Source organism: Periplaneta americana, chromosome 1 (genome assembly GCF_040183065.1).
Source record: "Periplaneta americana isolate PAMFEO1 chromosome 1, P.americana_PAMFEO1_priV1, whole genome shotgun sequence".
NCBI classification, from domain to species: Eukaryota; Metazoa; Arthropoda; class Insecta; order Blattodea; family Blattidae; genus Periplaneta; species Periplaneta americana.
In genome coordinates, this window is record NC_091117.1 from 210,735,082 (window position 1) to 210,759,508 (window position 24,427).

The 24,427-nt window shown below is 32.5% G+C and overlaps 1 protein-coding gene across 1 annotated transcript in view; it reads right to left on the bottom strand.

Annotated features, from left to right (window-relative positions):
* The window catches only part of LOC138707512 (UDP-glucosyltransferase 2-like), a 40,306-nt gene extending 16,428 nt beyond the window's left edge, over nucleotides 1-23,878 (bottom strand). Inside the window, exons 1-3 of the mRNA XM_069837041.1 lie at nucleotides 23,764-23,878; nucleotides 11,281-11,449; nucleotides 2,882-3,562 (exon numbers count right to left, since the gene is read on the bottom strand). Of these exons, the coding sequence (XP_069693142.1) occupies nucleotides 2,882-3,562; nucleotides 11,281-11,449; nucleotides 23,764-23,843 (930 nt within the window). The 5' untranslated portion in view covers nucleotides 23,844-23,878. The remainder of the gene's footprint in view (nucleotides 1-2,881; nucleotides 3,563-11,280; nucleotides 11,450-23,763) is intronic.
* Between the last annotated feature and the right edge of the window lie 549 nt (nucleotides 23,879-24,427).

Genomic DNA, 24,427 nt, shown 5'->3' on the forward strand with positions numbered 1-24,427 from the left:
AAGTAAACTCTAAATCATTACATAACCTTACCGTTTGTTTTAAGTTCGCATTTATAGACTGGGGGGAAAAAAAAGACAGACGTATATCACGGCCTGCTGTAGTATAGTAAACACAGAAAACATTTTAAAGCAACAATGTTGAAGATAGATATTTTTGTTTTGCAAATTTGCCGTCATTGAACAGAAGCCAAGATGGAGATTTCATTGCTACTAATTAGAAATTCCTCTTTCAGGTATGTAATAAACGATCTTCGCACAAAATAATATACGATACACGAGCGGTATGTTTTCTTTCAATTCTCGGAAATTAGAAAAGCTAAACTACGTTTCGCTTTTTCAAATTTTTCCTCGAACATGATAACTTCAACATACCGCTCTTGTAACGCATATTACTATTGCATGTTCCGATTTCTCCTCTTGGAAATACCGGTATATTGGAAGTTGGATGGTAGCGACTAATTGAGTAAAATTATCGTATAGTTTTCGATTTTACACGATTTTTATTTTTCGAATAGGGTTAAGTACGGATATGGTACTGGAGACTTGAGAATGCTGAGTTTACAGTGAAAGGCCTGGTCTTGGGCAGAACACTATGAATGGATAACTACGTTCTGCACGTACCAAACCAAATCAACAAATATACTGAAAATAAAATGCCAATTTTTTTAGCCTCATCATACTTTCTAGAACATCAAATATCACACATACACACACACACACACACACACACTACTCACCTAGAACAACTTTAAGTACACTACGGTCTCGATTCCTCAGAATGCATTATTGCTGAACTCTTTCCATATGTTAGGAGATCCTTACCTCTCCTATAGGCCCAGCAGTAAATGCTAATTATTTCCAAATGAAGAGTCCACTGCAAGAATGATGGATGTCATTTGGAATACATTTTGCAGGAGAAGCAATTGAAAGTTTGAAATGCTTAGCGCTCAAAGCTTAATTGAGATTTTCCGATCATTACTGGACAATGACTATCAGTGTTAATGCCATATAACTCTGTATGTACATTCTATATGTCTTAAGCTATGCATTGACAGTTTGGTTCATTTTCGACAAGAAAGTGACATCCATCATTCTTGCAGTGGACTCTTCAAATATGATTTCACAATAAGGCCGCACATTAAGAATAATTGAAGGATTCATAACCATAATGGGCCAAGCGCCATTTACTAAAACCGTAGAAAACAAGAGTTAAAATGAAGTTATTACCATAATTCAATGGAAACATATAGCAAGTAATAATTGTATTATGAAGTATACACATTAAAACTAAAGGATATGTCAATCTTCATTAAACTATAGCATTCACTAACTTTAACCCTTACTTTCTCCGTTTTTAATAAATGGCGCTTGGCCCACTGTAGCTCTCAACCCTTCAATTATGATAATGATAATAATAATAATAATAATAATAATATTAGTAGTAATAATAATAAAGGTATTAATGAACATTATGGTAAAAACTGTGCATAAATATTAAAAACGAGAAACTGATTTTCGACAATGTTGGAAACAAAAACCTAGAATAGTAACAAATGCTCTGGAAAAGCACTCGCAGAATTTCAAAATGTACGTCAGCCAAAAGGAAATATTTATTATTAAAAATAAATTAATTCTGAAACAATTGTAAGTCGAGCTAATATGGCTTCCACAAGTTTTTACAATTAATGAAGTATTTGCTTTGACTATTACACTTTTACTACGTCACACTACTTTCGACCAATAAAACGGTACGAAAGGACGTCTTTCAACCTATCATGGCTGCTTATCGCACAATTTTATCGCGTCCCTAGCATTTGTTTAATTTTATCGCGTCCCTAGCATTTGTTTATTTTTATCACTACCCTAGCATTTGTTTCTTTGTTTGCCAACATTTCAAACTGCACTGGTCTGGACGTCAAAAAACAGAAAATTACAAACCACTCCAGTCGATGCACAGCACTTTCAAATATGACTCCCATTGGCATTCAAGAACAAGAATTAATAAAAATCACTGGTCATATATGAAGAGCACCATTCGGAAATCCTGAATAAGTTGAGGGCTACACAATGTACATCAACGAGTTCACTTCTTTTACGCACACGTCCAATATAACATCAACTGAACCACCTGTCACTAAAACATTCAAATTTGAAAATTGTACTTTCAATAATTGTTTCTTTTAAAATTATTCATGTTTATTTTTTATTTCATCATCGTTAATAAAAAAAGGTTTGTTTATTTCATCATCCCTAATTAAAACTTTTCTAACACTTGTTTATATTATTTAGGCTATGTTTGTTATAGCTTCTGCTATATGATATTATGGATAGTCACGTATCAGATATTGTTTAATACTAAGATTTATTGAAAATCATCTGTCAAATGACGTTGATTACTGGGATCCGGATGATTGAAGTGAAATGCAAATGTTTTAATAAAAATGAAACTGAATCAACAAAGCCTTCTTGACTAGTAACAGTCCACAGAGTTCAATGATGATTCCATAGTTGGCACAACTGATACCGGTAACAAGAAAACATAATCATAAAACACTACTGCCATCTAGCGTAATGTTGAGATGGTACAATAATATACTTGAAGACAGTTGTATTTTCGTAAGCCAATTAATATTTTATTGTATTTGAGTTCTTTGTTACTTCTAATCTTTATATACTTTCTTCTAATCGTGTAATAGTCAATTAAATCCCATTCGAGTTTTGATTTTCTCTAGATAAATCAAAACCTCTAGTGAGATTACTGTTGATAAAAACTAACTATAATTTTTCTGAGATTATAACGCATAATAATAGTAATAATAATAATAATAATAATAATAATAATAATAATAATAATAATAATAATAGTAATAATAATACTGACCCTGGGAAGAGGGTCGGATATTCTTTTGAGGTGCATTCCACCAACTGGAATAACATTCGGCGACAGAGGACGAGAATAGTCGAGTCCGAAGAGAGTGTTAGCAAGAAACAAGCTGAAGTTCCTCTCCAGGTTCCAGTACGATTGCAACTCTTCTTTAAAATACCTCCTGGCTATAACTTCTTGCTTGAGAACTATGTGATACTCGTAAACATAATAATTCATATAGTTAACCACAATGAAGTTGTAAAGTCTTTGGATGAAACTCATGCGATCTGAGTATGAAAGAAGGTAATGGGGCATGTATGAAGGATTTTCTGGAGTCCCCATGAAGGTACTTGTCCATGGTAATACACCGTGTGATGAAATTCCTATTACAGGAGGCGAACCAAATTTACTTATGAATCCATAAAAACATTCATTTAAACTCATGTCTGTGATGATGACATCGAACGTCTCGCTTGGAGACAGTCCTAACAATTCCTGTCCTCCTTCAGACTGTAGTTCTGCTCCACATACGATTTCCGACCAATCAGAAAGCACATACATGCTACCAAGTGCAGAATAATTAGTAAAATCTTCATTTTTAAAATGCTTTGTTAAAGCATCATATATTCCTTCCATGTGAATGGATGTCCTATTGGGGGTAGGCTCTCTATCCACGTCAGGGCTTATTTCGAGGACCTGAAAAATAAAGAGCCAATATAAATAACTCATAAGAAAAATTCCTCGTAACTTTAGAGCAGTGGTCGTCAGCACTCGCTGAAATGAGTAAAGAGTAACGAGTGTATCGTAATATGCACCGTCGTGCAAAAGGGAGAAGCAGAAAGCATACCCACCAGCAGCCACGGATGCACGTTAGTGCAATGTCTTATCCTCGGGTAAAGGTGCAAGCCCGAGGGTGCACTGTGCTGATGACCTCTGCTTTAGAATATTCATCTTTTAGGCTATATGAGAGATTCCCTGGCTTTCCAGTTCCAAGTGTAGAAAACAGCTGAAAAACGAACAGGACCAAGCACAAGATGTGGACCAAGGAAAGGAAAATTTTTATGAGCTTTGCATTCTTTTCTTTCAGTAGAAGTATAGAGACAAGTTTCATAATTTTAAATTAATTGCACAAGGTTTACTTTTTGTTGCGAGAGGGGCTACCTATCACAATACTGTAAATTTATTTAATAATTTTGGCCTCAACAAAGAATACTTCATTTTATTTGTCAAGAACATTACTGCTGATTCCATTGGAATTAAAATCGCCACATTTATGAAAAATATTTAAATTAACAAAACAGCATGTCATAATGTAAAGCAGGCGTGCACAAGGTTTGCGCTCTCCGAGCCGGCTCACAGCTCATGAGCGGAATGTAGATATTAGCTGCGCTCTGTATAAGGGTGGACTGGAAGAAGGGGTGATCTCGTACAAAATATACACAAAAGGAAGTACTATTACGAGTGTTTATGAAATGAATTCCCGTTCAGTCTTTGCAAAATTATCTTGGACTATTATTAATTAATGAAGAAATATTTATTTTACAGAAGTAATAGAAATTCTATAGTTACTTAAATGTACAATATCATTTTGTTATATTTTTATTTATCAGTATATCAAAACGAGGTTTTATGCTGTTCGTAGCTGAAAGAAACAGTAGCCTACTGATCATAATGAAACATCAGTTACAGATGTTCGATGTCTGCCTTTATTAAAGTTGATTATAGAAAACAGTTGCTCACAAATATAAATGTTGAGCCAAACATAGCAATCATTTTCACAGCCAGCCTGTGTAGTCGTGGATATTATTCCTAATGTTTAGTCTTGTAAAACTCAACCAGGCTAGTAATATTATTCAAACGATCTTTAGCCCTTAGGTCACATTGAAGATCAATAAGTTCGAGCTGTAAATCGTTAAATGTTAAATGTTACGTTCCGTCTTTTAGATTCCTCCATACTGTACTGTAGCAGTAGGTAAGCAACGTGAAACGGTTACTGAGAATAGGCCTATACACTGCACTCCACTAGATAACTGAGTGGTCGTTTCCCTCTCCTCTACCTATAGCAAGTCTATGTCATTCTGACGTATCTTCCTCTCCGTTTCGGCGAGCGGTAAACACCGCTCTCCCGCTCCGAAGAAGCGCGCGCGCTCGTTGAGCGCTGTTTGTGCAGGCCTGATGTGAAGACTAGACGAATATGTATTTATTTTAATTACTTATTACTAGACTTCGTTGAATTGCCACACGCAGCATGCAATCAGGTTGTCGATGTACCGTAGTATAGAGGAGGTGAGCGGCCTCTCGGTTTCGTAGTATAAGCAGTTCATGTTAAGAGATGTGACCGGTCCAAATAGATAGAGCAGCTACAGCTAATGTATACCTATGTAAGCACTTGTTTTTGCATTACTGTGGTTGGAATAGTCAAAGCTTAGCATTTGTTCAGTGCAGACAAAAATTCAGTAAAACATATTACGTACAATGAGAGTGTTGCTATGCCAAATAATTGCCCCTGGAATACCCTTACCTCCGCAGCCAGTCTTGACCCGTTGGAAAACGTGGTTGGATGCTGTTAATTATTATGCAGAACATTACGGCAAAATAATAGAGGTAATTGATGAATTGGATAGCACAGACAGTTCCGCTGTTGCAGCTGTAAAATCATTGCCTTCTGAACAGCTATTGGAAGATATTCTGTTCATTGATTCTAATTTTAAAATCATGTCCAAAAGCATCACTCTGTTAGAATCATCTAAACTACAACTCTCAGAAGCCCTTAATATAGTGGATAAAGTATCACAAACCGTTATCCAAAATAACAATTCATTAATTTCAGAAAACGTGAAATGTAAGTTGAGAAACATTATTGCTAAAAATTCTGCCTATTCACAACTTCGTATTATAAATGATGTACCATCAGGTCACGACAAGACGTCTGAAGTTGGTGTACTAAAAAGTAGTGACTTGCCGTTCTTCAAATATGTACGTATTACATCATGTGATGTTGAACGTACATTTCCCAATATAAAAACTGTTTAAGTGACCATCGGAGGTGGTTGTTTACAGTCGCTCAAAATGTATGTAACTCTTTACTGCAATGCACATATTCAAGGATGATGTGAGTATCTTACATTAAATTTTAAGAGTTAATATATCTCACAATAAAGTAATTGTGTATTTACATGTTTAGACATTTCCTACTTGAATGATCATTCATTATATTTCTTGAATGCAGGATACAGGTTTTATTGTAACCGCAATATACTGCTCAGTGTTTACAACAGAGGCATACTCCATCCCTCGCACGCCTCTTTCTCATACAGTCTATACCGCGTGCGCAGTAAACCTTACGATTCTCGTGGCAATTCCACGAAGTCTACTTATTACTTTAACTTATATGGGAGGATAAAAATGGATTTCAGAAAGGTGGGATATGATGGTAGAGACTGCATTAATCTTGCTGAGGATAGGGACCGATAGCGAGCTTATATGAGGACTCAATGAATCTCCGGGAGGAATCTGTGGAGTAAATTGACGCATTTGGGTGGAGCCTATGACAAGCGAATGGGCGGAGCCTATCAGTGCGGAAGTGTATTGCGGGCTGCATCGGCTCACGGCAGCTAAGGGGTAAGATGGGCATGACAGAAGATGATAGGTAGGGGTGGCATTTTAGACGCTCGTCTTCAATCAATGCTTTCCCCCAGAGCGGTCATTGGACTGGGCCCCTCCATTCACCACTTGCGCAAATGACTTGTTTCGGTTCCTATACTCTACAGATTCCAGAAACTGAGTAGCTATATATTCCCACCTACATATCTACTTTTTTTTCTTTAGTTCTCCTTCTGTTAGTCAGTCTGCCTATTTAGAAATGTATAATATTTACCAGGCGTCTCAAGGCCAACACATAAAAGTTGTTACACAGAGCAAGCGTAGATAGCGTAGTCAGCTGAAGAGATAAGCGGAGTACCCGAAGACAGCCGATCGTTGATTATGTTACAAGCGTGAGTGAGCTAAGTTGTAACTGTCGCGGGAGAAATTCCACAAAGCGGCACTTTTGAGTTGTACTGTCAAAATAAACGGTTGTTTTCGGAACGAATAAAATTTCTTAAGTCGTTTGTAGTAGTAGTAGTAGTAATAATAATAATAATAATAATAATAATAATAATAATAATAATAATAATAATAAAAAATGTATTTTCTAATTGTATATTATGAGTAAAAGGAAGACATCTGAAGCATGAAGAACTATAAATGTTACGTAATTATTTAAGCACAAGATACTGGCTACCCTATCCCATTATTTCCTTGCTTAGTTGCCTCATAAGTGGTGCCTTGTTGATATCACATGTGAGGTTCAGACTGTCTTCGGACAGTTGACTAAACAACAAAATACTTCGGGCCGTATTCATAGACATTCTTAGCGCGGCTTTCCGGTGGATGATCAGCGAACTAACGTTTTTCGTATTCATAAACCAGTGCTAGCGATATGATATGATATGAATCCTGTACAAGTAAACAGTCGTTAGTAGGGACTAGTTTAGCACGCTCGTAGCGCGGGCTAGCGAAATGTCTGTGAATAGCACTCTTCATTTCTAGTAAATGGTTTTTGGTATCTCTCTTTTTTTAAGTTCATATTATATTTAATAAAATAAAATTCAATTAAATAATAATAATAATAAATTAAAATTAAACTTTGTTGATTGTTAAGGTACGTATACTTATCATATGTCCTCTCAAATTCTTTTCTCAAGTCCTTCAGTTCTTCATTATATTTGTTACACTGGTCTTGATTCAAATTAGGTAATAATTTTAGATTAATAAAGTGGTAACAGTTATCCACTGAAACTTGCAACTACCACAATTTCGCTTTCCCTATGAAAGCTTTTATTTGTTCATACATTTGCGGTAATAAGGACATTCTTTCCTCGGAGATGGAGACAAAATCGTAGCGGTTACAGATGTTTATTCAAACGTCGCGGTCAATGACGTCATCCGGAGATAACGATCTGCTCCCGCATTTAATTACCTAATTCTGATTGTTGTCTTATACAGTGTAAATGTCCGATTATTAAGGAGTGCTCTGAAGTTAAGTATTTAGGCATAATTTTCGATAATCATTTAAAATGGAACCAACACATTAATTACCTTTGTAATAAATTACGTAAAATAATATATCATTTTGTTTTATTGAGGAATTACTTGTCAATAAATTTATTACGTACAATATATTTAACTTTATTTCAATCGGTAATTATATATGGAATTATATGATGGGGTAGCTCATTTAAATCCAATTTTAATCCACTTTATTTATTACAGAAGAAAATAATTAAAATATGTCTTCATAAGCCTATTGATTTTCCATCTCAAAATTTGTTTCTAGACTTTAATGTACTTAACGTAAGACAAATTTATTATATTGTATTAATAAAATTCATACATAAAAATCGAAATAATTTTGAATTGTATTCTCATAGTTATGAAACAAAAGGTATGAATTCTTTAAGATTGTTTGAACCAAAATACAACACTGTTACAGTATTTAATCATAGTAGTAATTTAGGCCCAAGAATATATAACAAATTTATATTTAAATATCCTAATCTTGTCAATTCTAATAGTTCTAGTATTAAATTTAAAAAGTTATGCATGGATTTTATAAAAATTATAAAATTGTAAATTTAAATTTATATACTATAATTGAAAATAGTATTGTATAATTACACTGGTCAACAATGATTTTGTTAAATGAATAATTTCGGGTGTATCTTATGTACTGGCACCTGCTCATTCCAAAAATGAAGTCAGAAATTTTCCATCACCCACCATTTTTTTTTTAATTTTGAAAATAAAAGTTCTCCTGTTTATTAGCATTTGTGGGATATAACATGCTGATTAGAAGGAGTATTTTACATGTACATTTCATACCTTTGTGTAAAAAATTGACTTATAATATTTGGTGATTTGTCACGAATAACAACAATGACATTTTCCTCATAAAACTGTAATTGTAAGGTAAAGTTCCCAGATGAATAGAAGTTTTCTTTAAAGAAAGAAGCTAATCCTGTGCTGTCTTCCGTTGTCAATTGAATTCTAATAGAAGTGATAATACCGTACCTAATAGTGCATTCTAAGGAGTAGTGTAGAAGTGTATAATGTATAAGAAACATGTCTCGAAAGTGTTTTAATGATAGAAACAACTTCTGTTACGTGTGTGGTAAGCTCACTCGAAAAGAGCAGAGGCGAAATTTTACTCCTCTAGTTAGAAGAGCTTATGACTGTTATTTTAACAAAAAAATAGACCAGAACAAGACATGGGGCCCAGAAATCTGTTGTGCCAAATGTGTAACACTATTAACTGGCTGGTTAAAAGGATCTCGTCACATGCCTTTTGCAGTCCCTATGATATGGCGCAAACTTAAGGATCATTTGACAGACTGCTACTTCTGCTTGACAAATATATTTGGAATAAATTCGAAGTCCAGACACACTGTTACAAATAAATATCCATCTTTAGATTCAGCAATTCGACCGATGTTTCATGGGCTAGGACTTCCCATACCAACTCCACCAGATGACATAACACTCACTGAAGTAATTCAAAGTGTTCTTGATGTTCAGAATGGATTACGGAATGATCCAGATTTTGTGGAAGATGATACTATAAATGAACCTCACTCTCTAACAAAGGAGGATTTAAATGATTTGGTTCGGGATCTTAGTTTAAGTAAAAGCAAGGCAGAATTACTCGCCTCAAGATTGAAAGGCTGGAAGCTGCTGCAGAGTGACACAAAAGTAAGTTTCTTCCGCCAACGCCACAAGGAACTTGAGCATTTGTTTTCTAAAGAGAAGGACCTAGTTTTCTGCAATTATGTTGAGAATTTGTTCGAGTCACTGGGTGTTGAGCATAAACCTGAGAATTGGCGTTTCTTCATAAACTCATCGAAAACAAATTTGAAAGGAGTGTTACTGCATAATGGAAACAAATATCCATCCACTCCTTTAGCTCATGCAATTGGTATGAAGGAAAATAATGAGAATATGAAGCTCTTACTATCCACTGTCAAGTATGACAATTTTTCTTGGCAGATATGTGGGGATTTGAAAGTAATAGCTATCTTACTTGGGTTACAGCTTGGCTATACTTCTGCAAGTTGGATAGCAGAGTCAAAAGTAACCATTATATAAAAAAAGAACTGGCCAAAGAGAGAATCATTTTAATCCAGGACAAGATAATGTTCTTTACCAACCATTTGTAAGTTCTGAAAAAATCTTATTGTCTCCACTGCATATCAAACTAGGCTTGATTAAGAATTTTGAGAAAGCAATGGATCGTGATGGCAGTGCATTTCTCTTCCTGAAAAATAAGTTCCCAAGAATCAGTGAAGCTAAATTAAAAGAAGGAATATTTGTTGCTCTCAAATAAGGGAACTGATGAAAGATACGCAATTTGAAAACCAGTTAAATACGCAAGAAGCAGCTGCATGGGTGTATTTCAAAAATGTTGTCACGAACTTTTTTAGGAAACTTCAGCTCTGAGAACTGTAGAGAACTTCTGAGTGAGATGACTGAGAACTACAAGATCATGGGATATAATATGTCTTAAAAATACACTTTCTGCATCCCATCTCGATTTCTTTCCTGAAAACCTAGGGGCTGTGAGCGACGAACACAGGGAGCGTTTCCACCAGGACATTGTGGAAATGGAAAGGCGCTACCAGGGTAAATGATGTCCATATATGTTGGCAGAGTATTGTTGGATACTGAAGAGAGATGTTCCTCAAGCACAGTACAGCCGAAAATATGCTTCATATACTTTTTAGGTCAATAAATGTAATTTCAGCTAAGATATCGCAATACTAAAATGTATAGATACGAAAAATGTTTTTCATGTGATTACTCTAAAACCCTGGGTGATGGAAAAGTTCTGTAAAAAGATTTGAAATCAGCACATAAAAGTCATTTAGAATCACCCATTGGTTCCCATTTAACAGACAAAAGTTTAAATTTTGATGACCAGTGTTATTAATTATAATTGTATTATATAATTATTAATTTCAATTCAGGAATCCGGCCCTGAGCATGAGTTCTACTCTTTCAGGGGGAAGTAAAGTTTCTCTGTATATTTTATAATTTATGTTACAATTATTAGCAAAATAATAAATAAATAAATAAATAAATAAATAAATAAATAAATAAATAAATAAATAAATAAATAAATAAATAAATAAATAAATAAATAAATAAATAAATAAATAAATAAATCAATCAATCAATCTTGTTCCACTCTTGCATTAAAAAAAGAGAGAGAGGAGAAAGTGCTACGAGAAGGCCCTATTGAGACGTCTGATTTACACGATTAAGGAATAGAGAAACAAGGGATGTGTGCCAGGCATCCGTTTGTTGAACTGCTTCGTTACCTGGTGTCCTCTCCTGGCGAGGGCTCTGCTCAGAGTCCTGCTGAAGAACGTGTGGCTGGGGGACGGCAGGTTCATGAGTGCTAGGATTCTGGCTCCCTCCAGAGAGGGCAGCATGAACAGCAGGGCAGTCAGTATTGCAAGATGAGTACTATCCATAACAGTGGGTTTGCTGCGTTGGGGAAGAGAAATGTAGTTAGGCTTACTTCATTTTACAGGATATATGCTTACTGAGCATGCGCAGTATGTTATACGCTCAAATTTTGTTTCTGGGTCTGTACATAAACAATAACTCGTATTCAATACAAATACAAAAACCACAGCGCAGAAAGTATATATACACAAAACGTTATTCCGTGGTAAGAATAAACATGAGTATATAGTATATACTGGACTTTTTTTTAGTATATACTCTTGTTAGTAAGAATAAAAACATTTGAGTACCTACTCATTTTTGATTACATACTCATAACATGGAAGCATAGTAGAATATACTCAAGTGTCCATCACTTATCTGATTCACTCTCTCTTTAATGTTTATTTATTTATTTACTTATTTGTTTATTAATTAAATTAAATTAATTAATTAATTTGTTGTTTATTTATTTATTTACTAGCCGTACCCGTACGCTCCGCTGCACCCGTTAGAAATAAATATAAAGTAATTACATAATTAAAATAGGACATTTGATCCAGGGAACATTCGTGTTTGATAGAAGGATAAATCGTTTAATATGTTACTTAATTTAAATTGTATTTAAAATATTAAAATGCGATCATTTTGATCCAGAGACCACTCATTTGGTGCAATGACAATTCCTTTAACATGTTTCTTAATTGTTATTACCAATTATTTTTGGAAAAGCGAAAATTAACAGAAAAATTTTGGTACAGATTTATTATTATGTTTATATTATATTATATTATGTAAAAAGTGTGTTGAAAATGGATGTACTCGAATTAGAAAGTTTTTAATTTGTTGTGGAAGCTCTTGAATCTCAGGAGGAACAGCTTTTACAACAGCGCAACATAATCTGCTTGGCTCATTACCCAATTTTTTTGCATTGCATTTATTGCATATATATTTTATGTATTTTAACACGATTCAATTGAGCATAGTTAAAATTTGAATTATAAAATAATGGATTGCTAAGCTAACGTACTATTACTGCATACTAAATCAATACACTCTCGTTGTTCGTTAATTCTCTGAGATAAAAATAAATATGTTCATAAACATTATTTTAAGAAATACAGGAAATGGATATACAGAATAACCTATCAAGTTTTCTGTGCATAAGAAGCTATTTTAATCTTACCTGTCCTCAATTCACTCACAAGTTACTGTAATAACATTATAGCATTATGTCCATCCAGAGAAACTACACTTTCCAATGATGAAATAATAATTAATTATACAAATCGGTTAATTTAGCTTCCGATATTACTTAATAAAACACAGAAACATTGTCTGTAGGCTATCTTTCATAGCTTTCGATTGTTGTGTCCAAGGCCCCTTATAGACGAAGTCATTTGTTTTTTATTTCAATACACCGCACCGCCTTAGATGGCAGTTATTTTAATTTTAAAACTCATTTATGTCATTAAATATCAGTCCTATCAAAATTTTTAAAGGAATAAAACTTATCAGAAATCATTTTTAAAGAAACGTTTGTTATGTAACATTTTTCACAAAAATCATTAATAAGCGAGATATTTCGATTTATTTAATTCAGGCCCCCTTATAACCCCCCTTTTAAATAATGTATTTTGAATGCCATATAGCCTAAAATCTAAGTTACAACGAACTTAATTTTTATTCCAATTTTCATCGAAATCCGTGCAGCCATTATCGCGTGAAAAGGTAACAAACATACAGACAGACAGACAGACAGACAGACAGGCAGACAAACAAAAATTTCAAAAAAGCGATTTTCGGTTTCAGGGTGGTTAATTATATATGTTAGGACCAATTATTTTTGGAAAATCGAAAATTACCAGAAAAATTTCGGCTACAGATTTATTATTAGTATAGATTTAGGCTATTTATAAAATGCAAAACACAAACCACTACAGCATGCGGATAGCGTGTGAAAGTCTATAAAAAAAAACTGAGCATCACGGTGCAATGTGGTCAAAGAGGATAGGTAACACGAGTACATACTAACTTTTAAACGATCAAGAAGGCTGTAGAGATGACTATATATTCGCGTTAGGTAGAATGTCTTTATTCTTACGAAAATGAGTATGTTCTAGTGGTTACGAGTATATAATCACAGGAAGTGCTCATACTCAAAAGTATAAACCTTGAGAAAGTACTTAAGCTTTATTCTTACTACCCATTAAGCTCTTACATTACATAAAAAACTAACATATTAAAAACGCTGATAAACTATGTTTACAAGTAATGAAAACATTATTTCATTGGAAAGCCTCAAGTCATACTTTATTTCATTGTTCTTTTACACTTTTAACACTGATATAATATTTGATTAACTTTTAACTTTTTTATTGTGTTAATATGAGGAATTTACCTGGCTGACTAGTTTCGAAGTGATATTCTTCATTGTCCGAAGCCTAGTGAAAAATCCGCGCTATCTTCTGGTTTTCTATTGTGGGGTGTGTTCATGATTGTGTCGACATCACAATAACAAAAACAGACAACAAATATACAGGGTGTTCAGAAATGAGTACCGAATTTTTTATGGATGGTAGGTTGGGTCTGGTTATTCAGTTTAAGGACAGGAAGTTGGCATAGCGTACCCTGGGGGATAGGCAGCCGGATATGCTTTGGAATGAAAGAGGGAGCAATACGTACAGAGCAGGCTACTTTTTATCATCTCACAATGGTATGGGGTCCGAAGCACAAGATGTCTACTTTGGTTAAGAAGAGAAGACACGAGAAGTGAAGATCAGTTGTATCCAGTTTACATTTGCATTTACTTGAAACGTAAGTCACAGAACGTGTTTAAAGTGTCCGCCGTTGCCCTGACGACACAATTCCATTCGTCGGACTAAGGACCGTTAGACATCACGTGCGTTATCGCGAACTTCGCCTGCAGCGGCGGCAATTAGTGCCACTAGGTCTTCCTCAGTGTCTACCGTGTTCTGATATACCAAAGCCTTCATGTGTGCCCACAAATAAAATTCAAGAGGCATGAGGTCAGGTGACCGTGCTGGCCAATGAACCGGCCCACCACGACATGTACTCCGTCGATATTAGAAACAAAACATTAAGGAGATCAGTCAGCAGATACACTACATAGCACTACGAATCGAAAGATGGCGTAGCAGTGTAAATAATTTAAAGGTGTTCGTAAGAGCAAAAGTGAGAGATATTGAAAGAATTAAATATAAGATGTCCCATTAAGCAAACTACGTCGACATCGTACAACTCCATGCGGGTTGTTATCGATCTCGTATGTCTTAGAACATATGGTCTCTCACAGTGCTACATAACTTCCAGACGGATAGACAGCATATTGACATTGGACAGTGAGAGAACGGGTCGTGGTGGACACCATATTCCTATGCAAAATATAATCACCTAGGCACAACCTATCATCTCTAAAAAATTGGTATTTATTTCTGAAACACTCTGTATATTACTGGAATAACCAAAAAAGTGCTTTCCATACTACATTCCTGAAACAGCATTCGAAAATTCCTTCCGCTATCACTCAAGAAAATACTAGTGGAAACACTAGTAATGCCCCAGTTCGATTATTGTGATTTTCTACTGACTGACCTCAATGTCAACCAGTCGCAAAAATTACAACGTGTTCATAATTCTTGTGTTCGCTTCGTCTGCGATGTCCGTCGCGCTGACCACATTACCCCATCCTTCCAAACTCTAAACTGGCTACGGCTTAACGAACGTAGAAATTTTCATTCTCTTGTTCTCCTTTTCCAAGTCCTTCACACCTCTACACCTACCTACCTTGCCTCCCGTTTCAGATACCTGTCATCATATCATAATCTCTTCACATGCACGCAAAATAGCCGCATACTAGCCATACCAACACATAAGACTTCATCGTATTCATCATCATACACAATCTCGCTCTCGCGCTTGTGGAATACCCTACCCAGTGACATCAGAGACTGTCGGAATTTAGTAGCGTTCAAAAGCAAGCTTATTAAATATTTTCGTACTGCGTAGAGTAGGTTTAATTTTTACTTAATCAATAAAAGAAATGCTTCTCTATTCTTAACTTTTACAATAAACTGTCTAGCTTATATTAATCCGTTAATCTTTTAGTACTTTGATTTTTATTGTATTGGTAAATTTAATATTAATTGTAATAATAATTTAGATTTAGATTTAGATTTTATTTAATAATAACATATACATAAAAACGTTACATTAAAATACCCCGAAAGAGCAAAGCTCGTGTTCGGGGACAGTTCCGTTACATAGATATACATACTTTGTAGACAAAATACTTAATAAAAAAACTCACATAAAGATGATAATAAAATTAGTAAATAATAATACTAGTAATAACTGAGTGAAAAAAGAGACGATGTTGAGATTGATGGATTAATATTAAATTATTATTAGTAGTATAATAAGTGCAGGTCATGTTGATATAGTAACCAAGATAAAATAGAAAAATACACTTAGGATAGAAATAAACTTGTTTTACAATACATGGTACATAATATATATACAGGGAAGTCTGTCATATAAATTTTTTAATTCTGGATCTGAAAATTTCATTGCTTAAAGTAGTCAATTCTGGATTAAATTTTATTATCGAATTATATAGACGTGAACCATAATTTGTACTGTGTAGTAAAGCAGCAGATGTGAAATATTTAGGTTCAACTAAATTAAGAATTTCATTTCGTCTTGTATTATGAGCATGTGGCTGAGCTACAAATTTCATTCTATTTTTATGATAGAATTTCATTAAAGAGTATTTATAAATTTGGTCAATTCTAAAAACATTCAATTCGGAATGGATCAAATTTGTTGGATAATCCAGTCGCCTTTTCAAACAAATTTTGATTATACGTTTTTGCAACATAATTAGAGGAAAAAGAGCAGTTTTTGTAATGCCTCCCCATCCAGTTATACCATATTGGATAACAGATTCAACTATAGCCAAATAAACCAAACGTAATACATGAGTAGGCAAGTAATGGCGAAGGTTTACAAATTTGTAAATTGTTTTACGTATCCTGTTACATAAAAAGGTGATTTGTCTATCCCATTTCAAATGCTGATCAACAATAATTCCCAGGTATTTCACATCTACAGATTCTTTCAGGCAAGGGCACTTACAGGTTGTAGAGAGTTTACAAAATGAGTTGTGGATTATTAATTTTAAATGAGAAAGTGATTTCAATTTGTTCAATCCAGAGACTGTTAAAGAAAATGGCACCAAAGTAGTTTTAGTTATATTTAGAGATAGGAAATTTGCATCAAGCCAGTTTTTGATCATGTTTATAAGTGTCCTCCCAAGTTAAACCACTGAAAATCACCACCGTATCATCAGAGTAAGAATAACAGGAGCCATTATGTACTTTCAAATCAATGTTTAATAAATCATTAATATATATTAAAAATAGAATAGAACCTAAAATTGTTCCCTGAGGGACACCTATATCAATATTTACATTTTCACTGATATTATCATCAATTTTGGTTACCTGAGTTCTTTTGTTTAAATATGATTGAAATAACTTATGCGCAATACCCCTGACTCCTATATCAAATAATTTGTCCAGAAGTAAATGATGGTTAACCGTTTCAAAAGCTTTCTTTAAATCTAAGAAAATCCCTAAACATCTAGAACCGTTATCCAACTCCTGCATAATTTTACCAGTGACTTCAATAATTGCGTCATCCGTAGATAATTTATTTCTGAAGCCATACTGATGTTTGGACAGAATTTCATTTTTCTCTAAGTAATTTACTAATCTGTTTTTAAACATTTTTCTAATATCTTTGAGAAGCTGGAGAGCAAGGATATAGGTCTATAGTTATTCAGACTTTTTCTTTCCCCTGACTTATGGACCGGTACAACTACAGCATTTTTCAGAGATTCTGGGAAAACTCCTTGGGTGAGACATTGATTGAACACATAAACAAGCGGTTTTAATATATGTTTGATGATAATCTTTAATGTGTTATTTGTAATTTTGTCGATTCCCGGTGAGACATTATTTTTTAAGGATTTAACAATATTATAAATTTCTTCTTCGGTTACTGGCGATAAAAACATGGAGGAAGATGCGTGCTTATTTTGGCCACTGCAATAATTTTCCGCGTTAAATGCCGATTTGTTGATGTTCGATGCAATGCTATGTCCTACTTTGTAATTGTAATTGTATTCTTAATATTGTAGTTGTAATCCCCTGGTAGAGGGGAAGAGAAGGCCTGATGGCCTTATCTGTACCAGGTTAAATAAATAAATAAATAAATAAATAAATAAATAAATAAATAAATAAATAAATAAATAAATAAATAAATAAATAAATAAATAAATAAATAAATAAATAAATAAATAAATAAATAAATAAATAAATAAATAAATAAATAAATAAATAAATAAATAAATAAATAAATAAATAAATATATGTATAATTTGAACTGGTAATGGAAATTACGGGAAAACGGCTAACGGATTTTAATGAGTGACACCTCATTTACATGCCTGGCATCCAAAGTTTTTCGGAAGACTAGTAGTTTTCAGTGAAATGTCAATTTTCCTACATAATTTTCCTATTTTCCAAAATCCATCTGTTGTCAGTTTTGAGAACTAATTTTTATTGAATCACGGCCGACTTGATTGAATTTCAGAACAAAACACACACTACAATAAACAATAGGCTATTACACGAAGGCCATGACCTGCAGGATTGCCGACATATTTAGAGCTCAATTCAATTTGTCATTAAAATCTGATTCTGCAGTGTATAATTTTCTGAGTACAGCTGTGTGTTGCATATTCAAATCTACGAAACTTGAGGCGGTTTGATGATATTATTACCATTAGAAATTAAATATTATTATAGTTAATATCATGATGCATCTATTTTTTAATTAATTGTACATAATATTGATGCTATATTGATGGCATGAAAGTGAAACGTTTTGTGGTTATGTAAGTAAATGTAGAGAATATCTTAATTTAGATCTTCATTTCTATAATTTACTGAGTGGCTGCTATATATAAAAGTACAAACTTAAGTAAGATAATAATATTGTTATTAAAAATCAAATATTTTTATACTTATTAAACCAGTGGGGTTGGGTCTTTTTCATATACTTAATGGCGGTGTAGTGTAGATATTGATATGTGTCATTGTCTTCAGTATTGGCTCGAGAGAACCCAAAAATTACAGTTCCTAAGGAAAGATCAAAAGGTATTACTTACTGATAAAATAAGAGGCCTAGAAAATTTTGTTGTCTCCAGATCATTTCAGCAAGATCTCTTAGTAGGAGAAAATGATTTTACGCTCTACATTTCAAGTTCTACATGCAGCAGCTATACGAAAATGCTATTGTTCGAAAGCTTAGCAAACCTGACATTTTTTTTAACTTTTGCCTACAATCCACAATGACCTGAAATAGCTACTGCTATCGTCCTGACATTGATACTTGCGTTTTCGCGTTGAAACTCAAAAACAGAAGTTGGATAGGTTCAAGAAAAAGTATTTGGCCTAAAAAATCCATTCAGAGGGAGTATGTTTCATTATTATGGAAGCAAATAACTATCAAAAGAGAAGTATTCTTCATTGAAAATAAATCTGAAAAATTTTTATTTGAACGTGTAACGAACTTAGTTTGCAGCAATATTTGCTGCACAAGCCACTAGTATATATATATGTATATATATATATATATATATATATATATATATATATATATACACGAAACCCACTGCCATGGTAACGCACATACACAACACAAACACGCAACATTCCGATCCATGATACACAGACTCATCAACATTCCTAAGAGCCAACAAGACTATAAGAAAGAAATGCACACTATCAAATACATAGCACAGGGAAAGGATACAACCCCAACATAATAGAGAACATCGTAAGAAAGAATAAACGCAAAAAAGGAGAATTATTCGTACACAATATAGAACAAACACAGATACTAAATTACGAGAATAACAAACATGTAGAAAAAATAGTATTTTGGCCCATATACTACATAGAAGATAGGCTATACTAATTTTTTGCAACGCAATAAAAGACAAATAGAAAACTTACATCAACACCTAAATTAAAGTACACAATAAAAACAGAACACAACCAATCCATAATTTTTTAGACATTATAATAAGAAAAGCATAGTAAACAATTGAAAGGTGATCTGTGTGAATCCAACTTTTTTCTTGGTCTAGCTAGATTTTGACGTTCTCATGGCAATGTCAATAGGCGTGACATTCTCAAAATATATTGCAATAAGTGAATAAATTGCGTTAAAATTCTGCACTGTCTGTTCTTTAAAGATACGTTCTTTATTACGAACTAGCCGTACCCGTGCGCTCCGCTGCACCTGTTAGAAATAAATATAAAGTAATTACATAATTAAAATAGGACGTTTGATCCAGGGAACAACTTTTACAACAGCGCAAGATAATCTGCTTCCCTCATTACCCAATTTTTTTTTGCATTGCATTTATTGCATATATATTTTATGTATTTTAACACGATTCAATTGAGCATAGTTAAAATTTGAATTATAAATTAATGGATTGCTAAGCTAACTTACTATTACTGCATACTAAATCAATACACTCTCGTTATTCGTTAATTCTCTGAGATTAAAATGAGTGTGTACATAAATATTATTTTAAGAAATACAGAAAACGATGTACAAAATAGCCTATCAAATTTTCTGTGCATAAGCAGCTATTTTAATCTTACCTGTCCTCGATTTACTCAGACGTTACTGTAATAACATTATAGCATTATTTCCATCTAGAGAAACTACACTTTCCAATGGTGAAATAATAATTAATTATACAAATCGGTTAATTTAGCTTCTGATATTACTTCATACAAAAACAGAAACATTCTCTGTAGGCAATATTTAATAGCTTTCGATTGTTGATGTCCAAGGCCCCTGTTTCGATTGTTGTTGTCCAAGGCCCCTTATAGACGAAGTCATTTGTTCTTAATCCATTGCACCGTCTTAGATGGCGTTATTTTAATTTTAAAACTCATTTATCTCATTAAATATCAGTCCTATCAAAATTTTGTAAAGAATAAACCTTATCGGAAATCATTTTTGAAGAAACTTTTGTCATGTAACATTTTTCACAAAAATCAATAATAAGCAAGATATTTCGATTTATTTAATTCAGGCCCCCTTATAACCCCCCTTTTAAATAAAGTATTTTGAATGCCATATAGCCTAAAATCTACGTTACAACGAACTTAATTTATATTCCAATTTTCATATAAATCGGTTCAGCCATTATCGCGTGAAAAGGTAACACACATACAGACAGACATACAAACAAAAATTTCAAAAATACGATTTTCGGTTTCAGGGTGTTTAATTATATATGTTAGGACCAATTATTTTTGGAAAATCGAAAATTACCAGAAAAATTTCGGCTACAAATTTATTATTAGTATAGATGAAATAAAACAAAATTTATTTAATAAACTAGCCGTACCCGTGCGCTCCGCTGCACCGGTTAGAAATAAATATAAAGTAATTACATAATTTGATCCAGGGAACATTCGTGTTTATTAGAAGGCTAAATCGTTTAATATGTTACTTAATTTAAATTGTATTTAAATAATTAAAATGCGATCATTTTGGTCCAGAGAGCACTCATTTGGTGCAATGACAATTCCTTTAACATGTTTCTTATTTGTTATTACATGCAACCATAGTTTAATGAAGATTGACATATGATTTAGTTTTAATCTGTAAACTTGATATTACTTGCTATATGTTTCCATTGAATTATTGTAATAACTTAATTTTAACCACTGTTTTCTACGTCTTCTGTAAATGGCGCTTGGCCCACTATGGTTCTGAACCCTTCAAATAACTTAAATAGTGATACAGCATAAACAGTGATATGTAATTATATTTCTTTCTTTCGAAAATGTAAGAATTCACGATCTCCTATGTACCATTGCCATGCAATGAATAAATGTGTTTTTTCTTCCTACTCAAAAATTTTATATTTTGCACATGGGAATTACTGCAGGAACAACAACGCTACAATCTGAGGTGGCGGTGAAAATGTAGTGTGTTTGTTGTTTTAAAAGTCTATCAGTCCTATCAAAATTTGCATAGAATAAAACTTATCGGAAATCATTTTTAAAGAGACTTTTGTTATGTAACATTTTTCACAAAAAACCAATAATAAGCTAGATATTTCGATTTAATTCAGGCCCCGTTAAATGAAATATTTTGAATGCCATATACCCTAAAATCTAAATTACAACGAACTTAATTTATATTTCAATTTTCATCGAAATCCGTTCAGCCATTATCGCGTGAAAAGGTAACAAACATCCAGACAGACAGACAGACAGACAGACAGACAGACAAACAAAAATTTCAAAAAAGCGATTTTCGGTCTCAGGATGAATAATTATGCATGTTAACATCAATTATTTTTGGAAAAGCGAAAATTACCAGAAAATTTTCGATTACATATTTATTATTAGTATATAATATAATATAATATAATATAATATAATATAATATAATATAATATAATATAATATAATATAATATAATATAATATAATATAATATATTATTATATTATATAATATTATATTATATTATATTATATTATATTATATTATATTATATTATATTATATTATATTATATTATATAATATAATATAATATAATATAATATAATATAATATAATATAATATAATATAATATAATATAATATAATATAATATAATATAATATATTATTATATTATATAATATTATATTATATTATATTATATTATATTATATTATATTATATTATATTATATTATATTATATTATATTATATTATATAAAAAGTGCGTTGATAACGGATGTACTCCGATAAGTAAGTTTTTAATTTGTTTTGGGGCTCTTGAATGTCAGAAGCAACAACTTTTACAACAGCGCAACATAATCTGCTTGGCTCATTACCCAATTTTTTTTGCATTGCATTTATTGCATAAATAGCCTATTTTATGTATCTTAACACGATTCAATTGAGCATAGTTAAAATTTCAATTATAAAATAATGGATTGCTAAGCTAACGTACTATTATTGCATACTAAATCAATACACTCTCGTTGTTCGTTAATTCTCTGAGATTAAAATGAGTGTATACATAAATATTATTTTAAGAAATACAGAAAACAAATCTACAAAATAGCCTATCAAATTTTCTGTGCATAAGCAGCTATTTTAATCTTACCTGTCCTCGATTTACTCAGAAGTTACTGTAATAACATTATAGCATTATGTCCATCTACAGAAACTACACTTTCCAATGGTGAAATAATAATTAATTATACAAATCGGTTAATTTAGCTTCCGATATTACTTCATGCAAACACAGAAACATTCTCTGTAGACTATGTTTAATAGCTTTCGATTGTTGCTGTCCAAGGCCCCTTGTAGACGAAGTCATTTGTTATTTCATTGCACCGTCTTAGATGGCGTTATTTTAATTTTAAAACTCACTTATCTCATTAAATATCAGTGCTATCAAAATTTTGTAAAGAATAAACCTTATCGGAAATCGTTTTTAAAGAAACTTTTTGTTATGTAACATTTTTTAGAAAAATGAATAATAAGCGAGATATTTCGATTTATTTAATTCAGGCCCCTTATAATCCTCCTTTTAAATAAAGTATTTTGAATGCCATATAGCCTAAAATCTAAGTTACAACGAACTTAATTTATATTCCAATTTTCATATAAATCGGTTCAGCCATTATCGCGTGAAAAGGTAACAAACATCCAGACAGACATACAAACAAAAATTTCAAAAAAGCGATTTTCGGTTTCAGGGTGGTTAATTTTATATGTTAGGACCAATTATTTTTGGAAAATCGAAAATTACCAGAAAAATTTCGGCTACAGATTTATTATTAGTATAGATTTGAAGGTTTAGGTATGACTTGCGTATTAAGAAAACGATCTTATAGGAACTACAAGAAAAACAAATAACTCGATAAAACATTATCCAAGAGTTGAATAAACATTGGAAAGGAGAAAGAAAATAAATAATTAATGTAACAGATTGATAGTATGTGTTTAACATAAAATTATCATACGAAAACTAAAATTCGTAACATTCACACTATACCCACCTCTGATTCAGCATACGAAAACCATAAAATAACTTCCACATGTCTCGACTGTTATTTGGGATGCAAAAAAAAAAAGCTTAAGTCAGACATCCTGTATTATATGTCAGCACTGCTTTTAATGTATATTTCTTTCTATTCCACTCTTGTTCTCAATTCTATCTACTTACCACACTTCCTTAATTATCACTAACACTGCAATGCAATGCACAGTATAAGAAAATTTCACACATACGTAGTCTAACTCCATCCAGTCTACATACAACTTGTATGACAATATAGCCTATGGTTTTATACCTTTAGTTAGTTCCGAAGGCCAAGTCTTATTTACGAGGTACTTTGCGTCACTTTAAGAAATATATAATGTTTCTGTATATAACTACATGATTAACGTTTTCTGACAACGATGATATAATTATTGCGACAATTCTATATGAACTTCTTTTAGCCAATGAACTCAACTTAATGACAAACAACAGACAAAATCAATTTACACTGACATTACTTTTGTCTCCATGATAAATTAATTTGATATGATATGATATGATATGATATGATATGATATGATATGATATGATATGATATGATATATGATATGATATGATATGATACGATACGATACGATATGATATGATATCGTCACGTGAATGCAAGAACTAGGTAACTCGAAATTTGCGTTTTTTAGTTACCTCTTTTATAGCATAGCAAAAATCGCAAAAAATATAATGCAAGAACTTGGTAACTGATCGAACGATACCAGCGACATCTATTTTTCAATATAACAAATAGGTACAAGAAAACGAGACATTTTCCTTAGTGCAATAAATAAGTAAA